Here is a 22,452-nt window from a genome sequence, read left to right as displayed (position 1 = left end):
TTAGTTACAATATAGACTCGATGGTTGCCTCCCCACCTTGTTCCCTCCCTCCTTTGTCGCACCCCCAGTACTGTAAATCTGTGACGTGTACCAAGCTTCTAGATATCCTGCGCCTACTGTACATATGTTTTTGTTTACAATCACTGTTATAACATATGTGTAGATAGTTCAAAGAGGATTGTTTGCAAGAACAAAATGTAAATGCGCCAGAATACTAGTGCCGTAAGTGCTGGCTAACGCTATGTGTTCAATATATTGAAGGTACATAAAGTTCACAGTTAGGTGTCTGTTGGCACCCTTGTCTTGAAAAAAAAAATCCTTCCTATTCCTTGTCATTCTGATGTATATACATAGTCATACAATATTTTAGTTTACCAACTATTCTGCAATGGCAAAAAAAAAAAAAAAAAAGGGTTCTATATTGCTGATAGGATTTCATTCATAGGTAGGAATTAAAAAAAAAAAATCACGAAAGAATTGGATGTAGGCATTTCCACAATTAACGTCATCACGAATCGTGAAATTTTTTTACAGAAATGTGGCAGTATGTCTATAAAGAAAAACAACAGAAACTGAAAGCATGAGGAAGTTGAAAAAATAATAGATTGGTTAAGCAAATTTGAGCCTAGTGTGTACCAGTGCCACAGGGTAATATAAGGTGACCTTTGTTATGTACGCTAGGCGCAATATAACTCCGAGCTTGAGCTACGTCACGCATGAGGAGTAGGGACTGCAACACGTGTAGGGGGTCGGGTGGATGAGGAGGGGGTATAAGCAGATACGGCGACCTTTCACAGCAGGTAGAGAAAAGCAGAAAACATTGACCACTTACCACTGACGTTCCAAGCACTACCTCAGTTCTTCAACGCCACTGACTGTTCCATCCGAAGAGTCTAATGTGTAAACGTCACTGCTGTCACTGTTTGCATCACCTAATTGAACAATCACTTTATCAATTTCAATGTCAAAACGCACATCCTTATCCCAGTATTCGTTCTCGAGTGTCTTGACGTGATTGCAAATTGGTATCCAATCTTCTGGACCCATTCATTCTGTTAAATATCTCCTCGCAAAGTTTTTTTACATTTGCCAAATTGCAAGTACCTAACATTTCTTGAAGCGTCTTCTCCTTTAACTTTAGCCCATATGCATTCTATCAGATTCAAACCCGGATGATAAGGGGGCAAACGAAGTAATGTGTGGCCACTATTTACCAATAGTCTGTCTGCAGAGTACTGCACTTGCGAAGGTTTGTGCTTCTTTATGAGGTTATACAAGTTTGGTTTGAGCATGTCGCTAGTAAAAGAAATATTCTCCTTACTTAACCATTGCTGCATTTACAATTTTGTCGAGCTGGGAGGTAGGCATTTTATTTATTTTTACATTGTGATAGGGAGCATTATCTATCACAACAACACTGTTTGGTGGAAGATTTGGTATTAATTGTTCGGTGAGCCATTTTTCATAATTATCTTTATTCATGTTTTTCTGATAATCCCCTGTTGCCTGGTGCGACTTCCACATTGCAAGAGCATTTGGGATAAAACCTTTCTCGCCACCTGCGTGAATCATTATTAATCTTTGACCCTTCGCGACAGGCACTAGTAAACCATTTGAGGACATGTCACTCCACATTTTATTTTTTACATGAGATGACAATATGTACGACTCATCCATGTATATAATTGTGCATTCATTGTTTCTATATTGACGCATACTCTTGAGATATTCTATACGTTTTTGCAGAATATCTGATTTTTCTATTAAAAGTAAGTGCTGCAATTTGATTTTCTGCCACCTGAATCCTAGCTTCTTCAAAGTCGTCCTTAAGGTTGTATTGCTACCTTGGTAATTTATGTCATTCTTTAGTTTACGTCGTACAGTTTCGACAGTCGGCACATGTTTTTCAAGTAAGTAAAAATTGTACACAGTACGTCGTACCACAGCTTCATCAAAGGTGTCAAGTTCGTGTTTACATGTTTTCTTTCGCTTCTTGTTGGGCGTCTCGAAAGATGTTCCTTCACCAGCTTCATTCCTCTTAGCCTCCCTTTTAATTGTTTGTACAATCGTGCGAGACACACTAGTGAAATGGAGGGTTCCTGCAATCGCGCTTCATTTTCCATAAACTGCAGAACGATATAGACGATTTCCCGCGCCTGCGAGTACAGTTTTTTACTCTTAACTTTTGACAAGACTGAAGGCATTTTATGTATAAAGTTGTACTTTACTGAAGTACTGCACTACATATGTAACACTGGCTCTGAACAAAAGTGATACACTACATGCACACAAACCTCAGATCCAAACTGTAAATGAAAACGTTTAGTAAGTACCATGGATGTGTTAACGAACGTATTCGTTGGATTTCACAGAAGGACTAAGTTTTCACTCTGTGCAGTAGCGTATAGCCCCTGTTATCAAGTTACGCATTATCGCTCGTTGCCGCGCCACGTCTGCCTTCCCCAATGTCGTGACTCACATGCACACATTGATTTTCTAACCGTCACCCAGGCTCGGAGTTATATTGCGTCTACTGTAAACTTAGCAATTTTTATTTTGTATTGTTTCTTTTAATTTATTTTATAAAATACTTCGTTATTGTGAAAATGAATTATCATTTTGAGTGGATTACTTGGACTACATTTTGAATTGCTCCATTCTGTATGGTCTCTATTATACCTTTTTTTATTGTAAATTTGTGCTGTGCTTTAGTAGCATAGCCGAGACTGTTTTCCATGAGAGATATCCCTGAGCCTGTTGTCACTGCCCTATTGTTTACTTGATACTAGCTGCAACTTGATCGTGTGATTCTCCAGACAACTTGATCATGTGATTCTCCAGAGATCCTTAGGAATAAAGCATCACCAAGTTGTTTTCAACAAGACGTGATATCTATCATGGAATAGTGTCTCAAATGCTATTAAAGCAAACACAAACTTTTGTCACGGTAATATTCTTATGTACTGCTATTCAGAAAATTAATAATAAAAATCAGAAAATTCTTTTTTCAAACACAAAAGACATTTCTCTTAGAACTAACCCAAAAACAGCATTTTAAAATTCTTACTGGTTACTGAGAAATCAGTTTATTACTTACATTACAATATCTATGCATTGATGCAGCCATCACAATTTTTTTTTACATTCTTATATATGGAGAATCACAGAATCGGCAAACCTAACATTTACAATAGTCCATTCTGAGGCCGCTTTAGCACATGTTTTGTATAAATATTACAAATTTGTTACATCATGAGAATGGTTGTTTAGATTAGGTTAGTTACATTAAAAATACTTTAAAATATTGTGGACGATTGGTTAAGTTAGTACAGCTAAATTAAAAAAACTATAAAATATTTTTAATGGTTGCCTACGAAATGCAACGTAGAGTAGCAACCAGTTCACACAAGTCCATACCGAAGGTTACACAAGTTTGCAGCTCGCACTAGCAACTTTAGTAGTGAATATTGCACAAAATATGTCCATATCGTCTTTTATAAACTTAAGTGATAAAAAAATCAGAGAATGGTCAAACAACATTAAAAATACTTTAAAAGTGTGCACAGTTAATTAGGTTAATATAGATAAATTAAAAATAATGTGAAATCGTGTGAACAGTTGGTTAGGTCAGGATAGCTATATTTTAAATTGGTAATTCCTAAGCAACCGTTAAAATATTTTACAGTACTTTTAAGGGGCCCGCCTCGTCAGGGGTGTATGTGTGTTAGTGAGGCGGGATGATAAGCGCGACGCTCGCTAGTGCTTCCAGCGCGGTATAGCCTCTAAGCGCAAGTCTCTGAACTGGCGCGCATTCGTCTCGTCGTCACAGGATAACTGTGAAATTTGAGCGGTGACCGTAACATTATATGGCGGAGAAATGAAGATAAGTGCTTTCAAGAATCTGTACTGATTGTTTTATGCCTAAAAGTTACTCTGAAAACACGCGTTTTAGGCATTTTAATGCTTCTAAAAATACAGTTTAAAAACTTAGTCCAAAATTAAAAGTACTTTTCGGCCCTCAGCGAACTCTTAAATGCTATTCGTAAATAGGCCCCACTCGGATATCTTGAGTAGTTTTGAAATCGCGTTGTTTTTCCTGAAGCTCTGCACACCGTATGTGTGCCCAGGTAGGCGGGCCCCTTAATGTAGCTATATTAACCTAACCATCCAACCACAAAGTATGTATTCAAGGTAATACTCAGATATCACACCTTTTTAGAACCTGAGGCCATTTGTGGCGGCCTCAGTCGTCTTGATTTTTATTATAACTTTTATGGTGCGTAAAGGTTGTTTTAAGATCAGTAAATTAATTTATAATATTATTTATAGTATTATATTAGTTAATGGTGTATGTAAATTATTTATTTGTTGTTTTGTTGTACGTTTATTATCCTTATTCGGTAGTGGCAACCGCTAGATTTAACCAGAACGATCGAGCGGAGTCAGGGGTGGCAGGACAGGAGGGGGGGTGACGTCACCTGACGAGAGAGGGGAGGCGCCGGCCAGCTGTTTTTGACGTTCGGAGACAGAGTATGTGTTGCGCGAGCGCCGCGGAACTATCCGGCAGAGACGAGAATTGGCTTTTCAGCGATGAGCTACGAGTGCGACGTTACGTGATTAATATTGAAGATGACGGTAATGCCATACACCCTCGGCGAAGTAACACCAGGCGCGGTGTATGAAAATGCTATATCGTGGGCCTAGTGCACTAGTCATCAATGTAGCGCGATGCTACAGGCGCTACAAGGTGAGCGGGGTTTACATCCGACCCCGGCGCACACCGACTACAGAGGTATGCCTCTAGAACAAGTAAGTGCAAGAACTGGATTTGTAACTTTTGACTCCGCTGGTTTGACTTGCGGGCAACGTGTTTAAAACAGAGTGCGGCGATGGAAATTACTGGTAGAACTATCTAGACGTCACTATTTCGTTTTTTCACCCTCCCCTCCTCGGTAATAGACTTTATGGGACTTTGGTTTATTTTAAGTATAGTGTAAGAGTGTTTGTATGTGAATGTCACCGACGTACATTAAATTTAATTATAGCAATTGAAATGGTATCACGAATTGGATTCATAGGTTGCTTTCCTTTTTTACCATACTTAATGCTGGTCATTCTATTTCTGGTAATTCATTATATATATGTTAACTATCACAATAAGTTTAGCAGGGCTGTCGGTCAATTTAGTACGTTAATGATTGCTTTTGCGCACTGGTCAAATTTTAAGCCAGTCCATGCGCGTCTATTTAAGTTAATTTTACGACACTTTCATTTTCAATATGTCAATAGAGACGTGTATACGGGACTGGCGTGGCGGGTGCGGACGTGTTCAACTACCCCGGTATAAGGGGGGTTGGCCACAAGTGCGCCACTCTGCTACGGCAGTCTTGTTGTTGGTCCTTACTGTGATAGTATTTCTGAGTATCCTTGAAACTATCACCCTAGACATGGCGAACAGCTGGGTATTCAACTTAGAAAGGGAGCAGTTAATTGCCAATTTGCATGCCGCAGGGCGAATGGTAGAGAACGATGATGACGTTCACTTACTACATCTTAAATTAGTCGAATATCTCAACGGGACAGACGAGTGGTTATTTGTGGAAAGCCCTGAGAATGCTCGTGAACGGGATTTGGCCGGCAATGTACTGGCAACTATAGGTGTCAACATGTTAAAAAATTTGCCGCGATTAGAGGCAAATAATGGTGATGAGTTGAGGAAAATATTGCTTGAAGTCCAAGTGTTGAATGATATAAAAATTTTTTGTGACGATTATAGTATGTTGAGGTGTCTTTTGGGGAAAAGTACCGGCATAATGAGGGAAATTATTGCGCGCGGATTGGTAGAAAAGCGTAGCTGGGAGAAAGTTTGTCAGATGTTGTGAGAGAATTTGTGCCCGAGGAGAGTTAAATTTGGTTTGATACACGAGTATGTGAGTCGTTTTCAGAAGCGTGGAGAAAGTACTGTGGAATTCGTGGTCGATGTGCTTAGGCACATAAAAATATTTGGATTTGAGTGAAGTTTTTGGATCACGAAATTATTTCTATGATTATTGAAAATATGGTCCCTGAAATACGAGTGGAATGTTCGTTTGTTAAGAGGCCAGAAAGTATTTCGGGATTAATGGACTGGGCGGTAGAAGTGGATAATGTAAATTATGATAGTAGGAGGTCCAGCGAAGGGGAAGTTAGTGCGGCCGCTAAGGAAATAGAAACCGGGAATGCCTTAATGGAGATGGGAGGAAAAAATGGTGGCGTAGAACTTTCTAGTGAAAGGTCCATTGAGGAAAATTCCCAGCCTAGGATGACGCCCTTAATATGCAATTTTTGTAAGAAAAAAGGTCATATAAGAGATACGTGTTTTCGTAGGAATGGTTATGTGGGTACTTCTAATAAAATTTGTTTTTGTTGTGGTAAGATGGGACATGTACAAAAATGGTGTAAGCTATGGAGGAGTGGTAAGAACCGATGCGGGTTCTGTGGTAAAAGTGGTCATATAACGAGTAGATGTTGGCAGAAGATGAAACTTAATCATTTTCGATTTAAAGATAAGCACCATCTGTTAGTGATGCGAAGTGGAAATAATTTATGTGTGGAGGTAGAAGTGGGTAAGAATACAGTCAAAGCCCTTGTAGACACCGGCGCGAGTAAGAGTTTCGTGAGCGAAGAATTTTTTGAGCAATGCCTGAAAAAAGGGAAACAAGTTGGGCGTCTTGTAGAGAGAAGGGAAGGTATACAGGTGCAAACGGCTGACGGGAAAATTCATAAGAGTGTTGTGAAAGTAATTATGCATATAAAAGTGGGTAAATTCTCGTGGGATCGGGAATTTTATGTGATTTCTAATTTGGTGTATAAAATGATATTGGGAATTGATTTTTTGAGTGATACTCGAGCGGTTATTGATTGCCGGACTCGTAGGTTAAGTTTCGGTTTTGCACCAAAGTATCGTATTGGATTGGAAAAACCTCAGGGTAGCGAACAGGTAATTTGTGGAGGGATAGAGGGGTGCCGAGAAAGGTTGAGCATAAGCGAAGTTGCGAAAATTCAGGGAGTGATTGATGAATTTCAGGATGTCATTACCAAAAGAGTAGGTAAATGTATTTTGGACCCCTATAAAATTCAGTTGACGGACGATACCCCCATTAAATGCGTACCATACCAGTGTTCGCCCCCAAAAATGAAAGCCTTTAGGGAAATTATTCAGGATTTGCAAAAAGAAGGTATAATAACTGCCTCAAAGTCGAATTATGCATCACCCGCATTTTTGGTAAAGAAGAAGAAAGCTGGAGAATTTCGTATTGTTTTGGACTACCGTCTTTTGAATCAGAAGATTAGGCTTGACCCATTCCCGTTACCAAAAATAGATACTATTTTTCAATACCTAGGAAAGGCTAAGTTTTTTACCATTTTGGACCTAAATGCTGCATTCCATCAATGTATTTTAGATGAATCGAGCCGAAAATATACTGGTTTCGTCACCCCTTGGGGACATTATGAGTGGACCCGCGTGCCTTTTGGGGTGAATTTTGGAGCTCAATGTCTGTCAAGAATCTTAGGAAAAATTTTGCAGGACGTGCAATACAAGTTTGCTCTTAATTTTTTGGATGATATTTGTGTGTTTTCAAATAGTTTGGAGGAGCACATTGAGCATTTACGTATAGTGTTAGGTAAATTGAGAGAGGCAGGGTTTACCCTAAATCCTGAAAAAATTTGTTGGGCAAAGCGGCAAATACATTTTTTAGGTTTCATTATTGGTGAGGGTAAATTAGTGATGGATCCTTTGAAAATCTCACCTATTGTCAGTTATCCTCCTCCAAAAAATGTTAAAGGGGTTATGAGATTTTTGGGGATGATTGGGTTTTTTAGCCGGTTCATCCCGAATTATTCGGAACTTTGTGCCCCCTTAAATAACCTAAAAAAGAAAGGGATATCCTTTGAGTGGGGGGAGGAACAAGAAAAGGCGTTTAAAGCACTCAAAATAGCAATGACCATCTTTAGTAAGAAAGACCATCAAAAATGGGATGAGCCTTTAATTTTTTTAAATATGGCTTTTAATATGACCAAGCATGGGGCTACTGGATTTACACCAGCGTTAATATTCTTGGGGCGAGACATCTGCCATCCCCTATTAAATGTGTGGGGCATTTCACCAGAGAATTTGTTAATTCATAGCCCACGTAAGTTGGAAGAAGTGTGGGTAGATGCCGCCATGAATTTGGAAAAGAGTAAGGAAGTAGTTAGGGGTCAGTATAATAAAGGGCGGTTGCCGAACCCGTTTACTGTAAACCAGGAAGTTTTGTGTAGGGAGCACCATCTCAGCGATAAAGGAAAGCATAAGACGGCGAAATTGATGTATGCCTTTGGGGGTCCTTATGTAATTAAGAAATTTTTGGGGCCCGTTACCGTTTTGTTAGAAGAATGTGGGAACCATTTTCGCGTGAAAAAAGCTCACCTTTCGCAGTTGAAGCCCTATTGTCGGGGGTAGTCCGAATGTAATTTGGTTTCCAATTGATATAAAAGAGTTGTGATGTTATTAAGTCAGAAAATTTATATACTTTCATATCTATATTTATATTTAATTTTGATTGTAAGAATATACTTCGTGATTTTTGAAAGTGTTTTAGCGAGTCTTTTATATTTACATATTGTAATGTTTGCCGTGATTTCGGCAGGTAGCTGGATTTTTGGACTCTAATAAATTTAGTATGTATTAGACGTTTATGTGAGTTACCTATAGCCATTTGTGGAAAATTTGTTTGAAAAGAAAGTTCAATGGTGGCTGTACTTTTTTAAATGGTTAAATTTACATCCAGTATTAAATTATTTTAGTTTAGTTTATTTTTTTTTTTGTAAAACCTTTGGAGAGTTTAGCTATGGGTCGCGCTTTACAGTTAGTGTTTGGTGCTATTTCGAGTTTGCTTTCTGTGTCTTAGTTTTGTGTTTTTCTCTTTCGCAGCTCTTTTGAGTTTTTCTTACTTCGTCTTCTACGTGTTGCTTTTAGTGTTATTTACTTTATGCGGACCTAATAGTTAGATAACTCAAAGGGGTATTATAATTTTTTTTTTGTCGGGGTGGTTGAGGCCATTTGTGGCGGCCTCAGTCGTCTTGATTTTTATTATAACTTTTATGGTGCGTAAAGGTTGTTTTAAGATCAGTAAATTAATTTATAATATTATTTATAGTATTATATTAGTTAATGGTGTATGTAAATTATTTATTTGTTGTTTTGTTGTACGTTTATTATCCTTATTCGGTAGTGGCAACCGCTAGATTTAACCAGAACGATCGAGCGGAGTCAGGGGTGGCAGGACAGGAGGGGGGGTGACGTCACCTGACGAGAGAGGGGAGGCGCCGGCCAGCTGTTTTTGACGTTCGGAGACAGAGTATGTGTTGCGCGAGCGCCGCGGAACTATCCGGCAGAGACGAGAATTGGCTTTTCAGCGATGAGCTACGAGTGCGACGTTACGTGATTAATATTGAAGATGACGGTAATGCCATACACCCTCGGCGAAGTAACACCAGGCGCGGTGTATGAAAATGCTATATCGTGGGCCTAGTGCACTAGTCATCAATGTAGCGCGATGCTACAGGCGCTACAAGGTGAGCGGGGTTTACATCCGACCCCGGCGCACACCGACTACAGAGGTATGCCTCTAGAACAAGTAAGTGCAAGAACTGGATTTGTAACTTTTGACTCCGCTGGTTTGACTTGCGGGCAACGTGTTTAAAACAGAGTGCGGCGATGGAAATTACTGGTAGAACTATCTAGACGTCACTATTTCGTTTTTTCACCCTCCCCTCCTCGGTAATAGACTTTATGGGACTTTGGTTTATTTTAAGTATAGTGTAAGAGTGTTTGTATGTGAATGTCACCGACGTACATTAAATTTAATTATAGCAATTGAAATGGTATCACGAATTGGATTTATAGGTTGCTTTCCTTTTTTACCGTACTTAATGCTGGTCATTCTATTTCTGGTAATTCATTATATATGGGTCATTCCATGTAATAGGGCAAATATATATTGTGAGACAGCTGTAAAAAAAATTTTTTTGAAAATGGTTTTTATTTAGTCAAAGTGAACCAAAAGACCTCAGTAACTGACTACTTATATGGGCAGTGAACAATATTGAATTTCAACACATTTATAAAATAAAATATTTCTCTCTGATGTGAGGGAATGATGGGTGAGGAAATGACGTGTGAGGGAATGATAAATGTAGAATGAGGGAATGATTCAGTTCTGATATTCTGGTTTCCTTGGCAACATGTTTGTTTCTTACCCAAAGTTACATAATTTTCAATTGAATAATGTACAACTTTCAATATTAAAATACTAATTTAAGCATAATCAGTTGCTAAAACAGCATGTAATCAGTCTCGTGAGTTTGCTATACCAAGTTTAAATTACAATTTGAATCTAGTTTTACAAACTATGTACACTATATTTATCTTACCACAAATTACAATATCTGAAGGGAAAATAAAGCCTTGGCATGTCATTAGAAGACTCGAATTGGGTCTTTAAATTTATATAAAATCCTACACCCTTTGTTAATAACAATAGGAGTTGTGACAGTGGCAACAATTTGTTTAACAGATACAAAACATACATCATTTTCATCTACATAAAATAATGTATTGTCCCCACAAGAATTTTTCAAAAACATGACTTCGATTTCATTGTTTTGTACACAACTTTGGATAATTCCCAGGAACTGGCAAATTTTTTGTTGTGTTCTTTTTCTTCTTGTCACTGCTAAAACGAACTAGGACAAAACTTCCGAGTGGAAGAGAGTTTTTGGTCCCTAGATTATCATCTTCATCCGATGATGAATAGACATCTTCATATCGGAGGTTTTTCTTTGAGCCTAACAAAACAGATTTGTCAGTCTCTGTAGGTAGAAAAAGTATATTACCTTTATTGGGGTTTCTGGAAGAAGGACCAGATGTTTTGCTTTCTGGTTTGTCTTGCATTACATTACTGGTAGCTGCAGATGTTTCAAGTTGAAAACCTTTGCCCAAGTGGAAGTGAGAGCATTCACTTTTGCATTCAAAACAACTTAAACTTCTGAAATGTAGAACTGGAAAAGCCGAATTGAACATAACCTGATGCACTTTCAATGTGCCGGCGAAACACTTAACATTTCCTGCATGTTTGGCTATATCTTCCATTGCACTAATGTCTTTGTGTTGAATTTCAAAAATCTTCACACCTGGATAATGCTGTTTCAGTACATTTGCAAGGCACTCAAAATTTTCAACATATTTGCCTTGCGCAACTATGCGGTCAGCAGTTCATTTCAACGTTCCCCCAATACCATCAGGAGCACCTTTACCGTGCCCTGACTCGGTGTAGTTCAAAGTAAAAATTGAAATGTTGGGAAATATATGACTTAGTTTTTTTTTATATGCAGAACATTGTTTTATTCCTATACTGTGTAACAACTCACATCACTTGTATGTGTATGTTTGTCAAGTTGATATTTTGTTGGAATGCCCACTCGAAAACAGGCTTAAGATGAGCCCAAACCGAAAATGCATCATGTCTCAATGACTTGCTCAATGAATAAAATGGATGTGCCTTGACACAGGACGAAAGTTTGCCTTCAATTTTCTTGTTTAAGATAAAGTACACCAGTGTGAAGGGTAATTTGTTCCCTTCCTCCACCAAAATGAACAGCCTGTATTTCTTCACTGAATTTGCAATTATAGTTCTCACTAAAGCCTATATGAATAAATGCAGAACTTTCATCCAACCGATTTTTTGCTGCATTTAGAGTCTTGTACTGGTGTGCAATATTTCCTATATGGAGAAGGTATCTAGGAAAGATAGTTTCCAGCTCAGTTACCAATGATCATCAATAATAAACTCTTCTTTTAATGGTTTACTTACCTTCTTTTTTTGGCCTTTAACCTCTATCCATTGCACTTTTACCATCCACTTTTTTACTTTGACTTCTTGCTCAGGATCTATGATTTCATAGTAAATAGTCTTGCTCTTGCAAACATTGCATTTTCTCTGAAGACAAGCTAAATTGTCTTTGCAACAACAAAGCTCTCTTACCAAGTCCGATGGTTTCTTGTGTACATTGGACATCATTCCCTCACAACACTCATCATTCCCTCATAGTGAGGGAATGATGGTGAGGGAATGATGAAATTGTAGTTAACTGTTCCTCAAACACAGCAGGTTGAACTTGTTAAACTTTTCCTTACAGTTTGGGGAAATACCCATTTATTGTTACGTAAAACTATTAAAACTAAATTTTTTACTTTACTTACAGCTGATTAATGATTTGTGAAGGAATGATGAGTAGAAAAAATACTCATGAAATTTCAAAACTTATTGAATTTATAAAAAATTAATAATCACCATTGAGCCTGAAACTATCACAGCTTCACATCAACAACTAAGATAGCTATCTACTGACTCACTAGCAATGGCCTTCATAGGCATCTACTGACCAGAAAATTAGTTAACATCGAGATGTGAGGGAATGATACCCGAACATGGGGACATAATTTAACTTTTTTTATTTTTATGACGATAGGTAGGAAAAATGAAATGTACACATTTTCTAAAACTTTTAATTGTTTGGATTAACCCTAATAATTATGAAATCTCATTGCTCATAACTTTCAAAAAGAAATTGTGTCACAACATGTTAACTGTGGTTGGGGAACAGTGAGGGAATGATATTTCCAGGCTAAACTATTTTTTTAAATACATTTTTTTTAAATTATCTGACATTTCAAGTTTACTGTCTTTTAAAACAATTTATAGTACATTATTAAAAAAATTGTCACGTTTATTGGACAATATTTTATTTAAGAAATGAGGCTGGGATATGAAATTTCCCCTTTTGCGTGGAATGACCCATATATGTTAACTATCACAATAAGTTTAGCAGGGCTGTCGGTCAATTTAGTACGTTAATGATTGCTTTTGCGCACTGGTCAAATTTTAAGCCAGTCCATGCGCGTCTATTTAAGTTAATTTTACGACACTTTCATTTTCAATATGTCAATAGAGACGCGTATACGGGACTGGCGTGGCGGGTGCGGACGTGTTCAACTACCCCGGTATAAGGGGGGTTGGCCACAAACCGAAAGAAAAATAATCGGAAAAACGTGGTTTTCACACAAGAAACTCGCCCCTAAATTTACTCCGAAGGAACGGTTACGTAATTCCTACTAGTTTGTGAAAAAAAATTAATTTTTATATTTTACATTACAATACCTGTGCTTTTACGCTGCCACTGCATTCATTGTTTACCTGCAATAAATAGGAATATATGTTTTCTATGTACTTGAGACGTTCTAGAAGTGACCCTGAAAGGAATGATTCTTAATTCCTGCTGGTTTGTGAAATACAACAGTTTACAACTTACATTACAATACCTATGTATTCTCGCAATCGACGACATACATTATTTACCCGTATGGGTTTTTGAAATTTTTTTTGGAGAACTTTAGTCACTGTAGATGTTGTTGTATATAAATTAAATTTGTTTAAATAATGACTGTATTGCAATTGTAAGGAATTTCTTATGCTCATATTTCATGTTTGTTTTATTTCACTAAGAAATTGTATTACGAAATGTTTGTTCTGTTACATGGCATTTAAAGTAGGTAGGTACTTACTATTTTGAGTCACTTAACGGACGAGACCAATGGAAGGCAAAAATTTAAATAGATTTGATAACGTCGTTCATTTTCTATGAGAAATACGTGCTGTGCACTGAAATAGCTGACACATTGAATTTTGTAGTATTTCCAAGGAATTCTTTGATTACAGCCGTTGTATATTCTGTGTTTGATATGGCTGATGTTTCATGTATCCCAGTTTATCCCTTGATCCTGAAGGCATGATCCTGTGGTACATGATGCTTTCTTTTTAGTTCAGTACGTCAGAAGATCCTGATGGCATGATCCTGTTGGCTTCATCCTGTGGTACATGATGCTTGCTGTTTTAGTTCAGTACATCGGAAGATCTTGCACATGAAATAAATTATGAAATAAGAATTATGGTTGTAGGTTGATAAAAAAAATCCTTTTTATATGACTTATGATCATAATTCATTATACAACAATATTTTTTTTTAAGTACAGGATTTTCCAACGTACTGAATTAAAACAGCAAGCGCCATGTATCACAGGATCATTGCCATCAGAATTTTTCGACATACGGAGCTAAGACAGCAAGCCATCATGTACCACAGGATCAAGCCAACAGGATCATGCCATCAAGATCAAACCTTCAGAATCCTGGGATAAACTTCCATATACAAAATGGGAAAAAATAGCATTTTTATAATTCTCTATATTTGGCCACAGTTTTACTAAACAAAGAGATACATGATCGCGGGTAAACAATGAATGGTGGCGGCAATGTGAAAACATAGGTATTGTAATACAAGCTTTAAACTGTTATTTTTCACGAACTAGTAGGAATTAAGAAACCATCCCTTCAGGGTAAATTTAAGGACTTGTGTAGTGTGTGAAAACCATGTTTTCCGATTTTTTTCTTTCCATTCTAGAAAGTCCCTATAACCGAGTATTACTATTTTGAAGTATTTTTAAAGTAGCTAACCTAATCGATCATCCAAATGATCTGACTAAAGTTCACACAAACCCAAACGAGAAAGAAAAAACGGCGGCGGCTGCTTCCAAACTAGGATATTTTAATGTATGCTAGAAACGGTGGTTTCTCAGAAACCAGTAAGATTTTAACAACGCCGTTTTCATTGTAAATACAGGAACGTCTCTTGAGTTCGAAAAATGTATTTTCGAAATATTATTAAGTTCCGGAAAAGCAGGGACGTAAGAATTATACCACATTTATAATTCCATAACGGCTATTTTTGGGACAAGTAGAACTCTAAAATACATTTTCCGAATAAACACAACAAAGTACGTACACGAAAACATAAGGAAAAATATTTCTGGTCTCAAAATCGGCTATTGTATTAAATCACAAACATTAAGCAGATGTATAACATTCAAAAATACCTGATCGCTGAAATGAATTTGTAAAAATTAATCGCACCGACTGAAGCATTGGTACTTCGTGTTTGTAAACAAAATTTTGAACAATACATCTACTTCTAAAACAAATTATAACTCTTCCGTTAGAAAAGTAAACACAAAACGATATACCGATGTTTAAATACTAATTATAATAAGTTCTATGAATCGATAGTGAGTTAGATTTAAGCTATAAAAATGGATTATGCATATTACTTTATTTTTCATCACTTCCTTCTTCGAACATATATATAGCAAATTCCAAAATGATCTAACCATCTTTGATCTCGTATAAGATAGAAATGAGGATAAATATAAACGTGCAGTTTACGCCATTATGTTCTACGCCACAGTTCCAACTAATCTGTCTTAAGTATATATATTTTTTGGTTTTTGTCTGTGGAGCTGAATTATAGACCAAAATGGACACCTTCTAGAAATGGCACAGTGTGTGGAATGGTGGCTAGAGACAAAATCCGTCATCCAGGTCCAGAAAAACTTCCGATGCGCACCCCCATCATATCCGACCATCTGGCAGTGGTACATGAAGTTCAAGGAAACTGCAAGTTTCATAAAAGAGACGAATTATGGACATCCAAGCACGAGTAAAGAACCTGTAGAATAAGTACAACAGGCAGACAAAATCCACCTGTCAAGCATCTTGACAGTTCCTGTTAACAACTACCATTGTGCACAGGATGCTACAAAAGTGACTAAAGCTGTATGCCAACAAGTTGCACCTGCTACATGCACTTAAACCAGATGACTTACCAAAATGCAAAGATTTTGCATTTGAGAATCTGAATCGCATCAACAAGGTCCAGGCTTCTTGATAAAAGTAATGTTTTTTCGGACGAAGCATTCTTTCGTATATTCGGGATCGTAAACCGATACAATGTGTGGATATGGGGCTCAGAGAACCCTTAAATAAGCTGGGATAAAGTGCACGACAGTCTAAAGGTAAACATGTGTTGTCGTCTGATTTATTACTGTGGTGTAACCGTTTTACTTTGCAGAGACATCAATCACTGCTACTGTTTATCTGGACATGTTGGAATAGTTTTCATTTCCACAGGTCAAACACCTGAAACCTGATGTCCTCACTAGGTCGTGATTGTTGGGAGGACTTTGGACGACACATTTCCATCACCGGCTTGCCTAGCCTTCAAGGTCTCCGGACATATAAAACCACAAGACGTTTTTCTTTGAGCTTTGTGAAAGATGTGGTCTACAAGACCCCAGTGTGGGACTTGCAGGAACTGAAGCACTTGAACATGTGATGGAGAACATGTTATGCAGAATGTGAGAAGAACGGGAATAGCGCTTAGATATTCTGCGTGATACGAATGACGCAAACATTGAACTCTGTTAAACAACTACTAAAACTTAAGGAGTGTGTGAGCAATATGCCATAAACCGCACATTTCTTACTATACCAATTTCTGACTTATATTTGATCAAAGTTGGAAAGATCATTTTAGAACATTCTGTATTTGATAGTTATATATGATCGAAGGGCTCCTCCCCTAGTCATAAGGTCTGTACACTACAAGCATTACAATTTTCATAGACCATTGATCTCTATGTTTAATACATATACTTTGTCTCCCACCCATGCAAGCTCATTGTACGTTCTCTAAAACCTCTCCTTTTCCAAACCCTGTAAGTTTCAAATCTGTGATCTCTTTACCCTCAGAAACACACTTTCAGCAGCCTCTTTATAAGATCCCATCTGCCCTTAGGGCCCTGAACAGCCACAGGCAAAACATCTCCACAACATTAGCCAATTAAATATATTTTCTTGCCCATCAAGCTATATGTATCAATTCCATGGGCTTCAACTCACCCTCAAAAATTAATTATTTTTAGAAAATAATGAAATCAAAATGCATAACTAGGAGTCGTACCTCCTGGCTGGTACTAGAAACCCAGACTCCACCTATTAGTACACAGCCTCTCTGATGGAATGTTATCCTCAACGATACTACTATTAATCTCTAGATACACTTTTAGAATGGATAATTTAGGTAAGATAACAGTCCAAACTAACTTAAACTTATTATGTCAACAGTTTAGTCATCATGTTTAATTATCTTGTTATTATAGAATTTATTTTAGCAGTTTTTGATATTTTGGGTATTATGTACTGACGCCGACCGCCAATGCTCCTCTATGTCGCATAGACCGCTATGCCTCATCAACGTCTCCTAGAAGCGTGTGCACCGAACGCGCCCGTGCGCGCAGCTAAGTGTAGTGCGTGCGTCGAGGCGATCGCCGTGCAACGAGTGCTGCGCCGGCGGAAGGATCCGGCCGGGTGTGGCATATCCTTCCGCCGCACTACAACAAATTGTTATAATTATGTTTTTCCACAGGATTTTATTAAACATTATTTTTCATTAATTAATAATTCAGTCTTTGCAAAACCATGTTTCACCGTGCGATTTGTCCCGAACCTGGCCGGTTCAGTTTCCCGCGAAATTCACACGTTTCCGCGGGAGGGCTGGCGGGGGAGGGGGGTCGTGCGCGGCGACACCTGCAGTGTCCTTCGAGAGCTCAACCAGGCCGGCAGCCTGCGCGCAACGCGGAACCTTCAACCTTTGCATTCACCGACATGTAGTTTTCCATAGTGTAATTTCTTTTCAACCTTTTGTACAGTTCCGCGGTCGGCCTAGATTTACCATGAGGTTCTTAACTTAATTCAATCAGTGCTCCGAGATGAGTGTTTTACGTCATACGTAAGTACTGTGGGGAGAGTATGTGGTTTTACGTCGGCGCTTCACGCCCAACCTAGCCTACAGGCTACTTAGTTTTGGCCCGCACGGGGCAGCCAGCAGGCAACACGTGCCATCCAACTTAATAACGATTCAGTCCCTGGGACACACCTAGTCACCACGTAGAGTCGCCGGAGACACGGGCCTACGTGTTGCTAGCCCAGTTTATCCAGAGCTAGGTATTAGTGCAGTGTATTGTGCTTCAAAATATCGTGTGCCATGTCAGTGTCTTTTGTAACTTTCGCGTCACGTATACGAGTCTGCCCCTCACGCGCATAAGAATCGTGAGCCGCCACTGAGGAAGTGAGCTGCGCGTGTGACTAGTCGCGTCGGGCAAACCGTTACGGCCAGAACGGGCAGCACCATGTATTGGGCTGTGCTGTATTAAATTCACCAACTATCTGAAGAGGTTTTGTGTTATTATTCAGGCGTCCCGAGTGGCCTCAACAGCTCGGGGGGCCCTACTGCGTTGACCCCTACCTCTAGCCACAAGGCCGAACCCTCCCTGAGAACACGAACCGGACAAAAATTACGTTTAAATAATCAGAGGTAGCGGGGACGGCGTCAAATTGGCGCCCGACTAGTGTGGCTTTCATTTTCTAAAAATTAATTTCCAAATTTTGTTTCAAATTTTTCAAATTTTTTCTCAAATTTTTCAAATTTTATACTTCAAATTAGTGTACCAGTAAGGGCTCGCGTAGGAAGTCGGGAATCGCGCGGAAACGGACGCGACGCGCAGACAGCCAAAGGAGCGGGCACCTGGCGATAGGCGCGCGTCAAGTTACACGCCAGACGCGCATCAAGTTACGCGCCAGGCGAGATAACGGCTGTGGGAGCGGAAGTCCGCGCGCCTCGCACACGGATCAGGTGGCGCAGCTGCGCAGCTGCTACGCGCCGAACATGAGCACGAACATGAGTCGTGACGAAGCGGCGAGCATGCATAGTGGAGCAACGTCACAAGTCACCACGAGTCACTAGAAATGAACGACTTCCAGGAGGCCTACGAGGCATGGGCAAGCGAGGGCTACCCATGCCCAGGGGACAACTGGGAGTACGAAGAACAGGACGAATGGAAGGAGGACGACACCGCAGCGGACACCGAGGGGCGGGACGTAATCCGGACACCGCTACGACAGCACATAACGCAGCCCGCATCGCCGCTGCCACACGCGGCCAACCACCACGCCGCGGTAACAGCCATGATGCCGCCCGCGTCACTGACAACCCAGACGTCCGTCCTCAACAGGACGCCGCCTCCGACGCCGCCTCCGACGCCGCCCCCGCCATATGGGGTGGTGACGACCTCACCGCAGATGGAAGACGTCACACCCGTCCAACCACTGTGGTACGATTGGCACGCGGAGACCGGGTGGACACGTCAGGCCTACTCAACCACGCCACCTCCAGCACCTCCGACGCCGCCCCCGCCATATGGGGTGGTGACGACCTCACCGCAGATGGAAGACGTCACACCCGTCCAACCACTGTGGTACGATTGGCACGCGGAGACAGGGTGGACACGTCAGGCCGACTCAAACACACCACCTCCAGCACCACCGACGCCGCCCTCAGCCGCTGAGAAAGCGACAGGCGCGGCCGTGCACACCGACACAGCCACAGGGAGATGCAGCCTGGCAGGCAGCCAGGTCGCCGATCACACGCAGCGTCACTGCGGATCCACCACGCCACCTCCAGCACCACCGACGCCGCCCTCAGCCGCTGAGAAAGCGACAGGCGCGGCCGTGCACACCGACACAGCCACAGGGAGATGCAGCCTGGCAGGCAGCCAGGTCGCCGATCACACGCAGCGTCACTGCGGATCCACCACGCCACCTCCAGCACCACCGACGCCGCCCTCAGCCGCTGAGAAAGCGACAGGCGCGGCCGTGCACACAGACACAGCCACAGGGAGATGCAGCCTGGCAGGCAGCCAGGTCGCCGATCACACGCAGCGTCACTGCGGATCCACCACGCCACCTCCAGCACCACCGACGCCGCCCTCAGCCGCTGAGAAAGCGACAGGCGCGGCCGTGCACACAGACACAGCCACAGGGAGATGCAGCCTGGCAGGCAGCCAGGTCGCCGATCACACGCAGCGTCACTGCGGATCCACCACGCCACCTCCAGCACCACCGACGCCGCCCTCAGCCGCTGAGAAAGCGACAGGCGCGGCCGTGCACACAGACACAGCCACAGGGAGATGCAGCCTGGCAGGCAGCCAGGTCGCCGATCACACGCAGCGTCACTGCGGATCCACCACGCCACGTCCAGCACCACCGACGCCGCCCTCAGCCGCTGAGAAAGCGACAGGCGCGGCCGTGCACACAGACACAGCCACAGGGAGATGCAGCCTGGCAGGCAGCCAGGTCGCCGATCACACGCAGCGTCACTGCGGATCCACCACGCCACCTCCAGCACCACCGACGACGCCGCCTCCAGCCACTGGGAGAGTGACTGGCACGGCCGCACGTCTCAAAGCGGCCACATCGCGACCCAGTCCGGGAGACAACCAGGTTGCCGACGACATACCACAATGCACTGGGGGCATGTCACCTCCGCCCGCCGCGCACGTCAAAGTGGGCGTGTCACTTCCGCCCGCCGCGCACGTCACAGTGGGCGTGTCACCTCCGCCCGCCGCGCACGTCACAGTGGGCGTGTCACCTCCGCCCGCCGCGCACGTCACAGGGGGCGTGTCTCCGCCCGCCGCGCACGTCACCGAGGGCGCGCTGCCGCCACGCACGCCACTGTGGGCGCGCCACCGGCGCATGCCATGCGCGCCGCTGAAAGCACCGCGCCGCCTCCGCACGTCATGCGCGCCGCTGAAGGTGTCGCGCCGTCGTCGCCTGCCACGTGCGCCGCCATGGGAGCGCCGCCGCCTGCCGCTGAAGGCGCCGCGACGCCGCCGCCGCCCACCTCGGCCGCCGATGACGCTGACCCACAGGTACCCGACGCCGCCCCGGGTGTACCAGGTCAGTGTGCCGGCGTATCTTTAAGTGTGTGTGTGTGTGTAGTGAGGCATTGATGCACATAGCGGTCTCAGAGAAATGGGGGCATTTGACGCCGACCGCCAATGCTCCTCTATGTCGCATAGACCGCTATGCCTCATCAACGTCTCCTAGAAGCGTGTGCACCGAACGCGCCCGTGCGCGCAGCTAAGTGTAGTGCGTGCGTCGAGGCGATCGCCGTGCAACGAGTGCTGCGCCGGCGGAAGGATCCGGCCGGGTGTGGCATATCCTTCCGCCGCACTACAACAAATTGTTATAATTATGTTTTTCCACAGGATTTTATTAAACATTATTTTTCATTAATTAATAATTCAGTCTTTGTAAAACCATGTTTCACCGTGCGATTTGTCCCGAACCTGGCCGGTTCAGTTTCCCGCGAAATTCACACGTTTCCGCGGGAGGGCTGGCGGGGGAGGGGGGTCGTGCGCGGCGACACCTGCAGTGTCCTTCGAGAGCTCAACCAGGCCGGCAGCCTGCGCGCAACGCGGAACCTTCAACCTTTGCATTCACCGACATGTAGTTTTCCATAGTGTAATTTCTTTTCAACCTTTTGTACAGTTCCGCGGTCGGCCTAGATTTACCATGAGGTACTTAACTTAATTCAATCAGTGCTCCGAGATGAGTGTTTTACGTCATACGTAAGTACTGTGGGGAGAGTATGTGGTTTTACGTCGGCGCTTCACGCCCAACCTAGCCTACAGGCTACTTAGTTTTGGCCCGCACGGGGCAGCCAGCAGGCAACACGTGCCATCCAACTTAATAACGATTCAGTCCCTGGGACACACCTAGTCACCACGTAGAGTCGCCGGAGACACGGGCCTACGTGTTGCTAGCCCAGTTTATCCAGAGCTAGGTATTAGTGCAGTGTATTGTGCTTCAAAATATCGTGTGCCATGTCAGTGTCTTTTGTAACTTTCGCGTCACGTATACGAGTCTGCCCCTCACGCGCATAAGAATCGTGAGCCGCCACTGAGGAAGTGAGCTGCGCGTGTGACTAGTCGCGTCGGGCAAACCGTTACGGCCAGAACGGGCAGCACCATGTATTGGGCTGTGCTGTATTAAATTCACCAACTATCTGAAGAGGTTTTGTGTTATTATTCAGGCGTCCCGAGTGGCCTCAACAGCTCGGGGGGCCCTACTGCGTTGACCCCTACCTCTAGCCACAAGGCCGAACCCTCCCTGAGAACACGAACCGGACAAAAATTACGTTTAAATAATCAGAGGTAGCGGGTACGGCGTCAGTACACAGTTCTGAAGTCAGACTCATCTCCAAGTCATTTTTTAAGTCAACCTAAAGCTATAGTGCAGGGAGGATGCACGTCTTGAGGATTAATCTGAGTTTTATAATTATGTATGTTTATTTTCTCTTCTTTTTCCTTCTCTTTCGACCTAAAAAAAGCCTTTCCTGGTGTCGTGGCTAATGTTTCCATGGAAACATAATGTAAAATATATTTATACACATATAGGTCCAAGAGATTTGCTTAAATTTTGGAAGTGCGCGATTAAATGTATAAGCATTTGTGTCAATAAAATCTTGTGGACAGCTTACAAAACTCATCTTGAAATTATTGGTATCAAGTTGAAAAAAATATTAAGCCCTGTAACTTGGACCGGTTGGAGCACTAAGCAGATAAGTAAGGAATGGGAT

General features: G+C 42.1%; 1 protein-coding gene across 4 annotated transcripts in view; it reads right to left on the bottom strand.

Annotated features, from left to right (window-relative positions):
* Nucleotides 1-15,328, bottom strand: part of LOC134546281 (xaa-Pro aminopeptidase 3) — a 53,400-nt gene extending 38,072 nt beyond the window's left edge. The window contains exon 1 of one of the 4 annotated variants that reach the window (XM_063388989.1): nt 15,245-15,328. Coding sequence is in view for 2 of the 4 variants with exons in the window: in XM_063388987.1 (XP_063245057.1) it covers nt 15,014-15,062 (49 nt within the window). In the remaining 2 variants the exon portion in view is untranslated. Of the gene's footprint in view, nt 1-832; nt 852-14,922; nt 14,948-15,013; nt 15,196-15,244 lie in introns of those variants that run through there. The other 3 variants (XM_063388987.1, XM_063388988.1, XM_063388990.1) reach the window with 3 other exon arrangements.
* Between the last annotated feature and the right edge of the window lie 7,124 nt (nt 15,329-22,452).

The sequence above is a fragment of the Bacillus rossius genome, chromosome 1, assembly GCF_032445375.1.
Source record: "Bacillus rossius redtenbacheri isolate Brsri chromosome 1, Brsri_v3, whole genome shotgun sequence".
NCBI classification, from domain to species: Eukaryota; Metazoa; Arthropoda; class Insecta; order Phasmatodea; family Bacillidae; genus Bacillus; species Bacillus rossius.
This window is presented reverse-complemented; position numbering and strand designations above follow the sequence as displayed.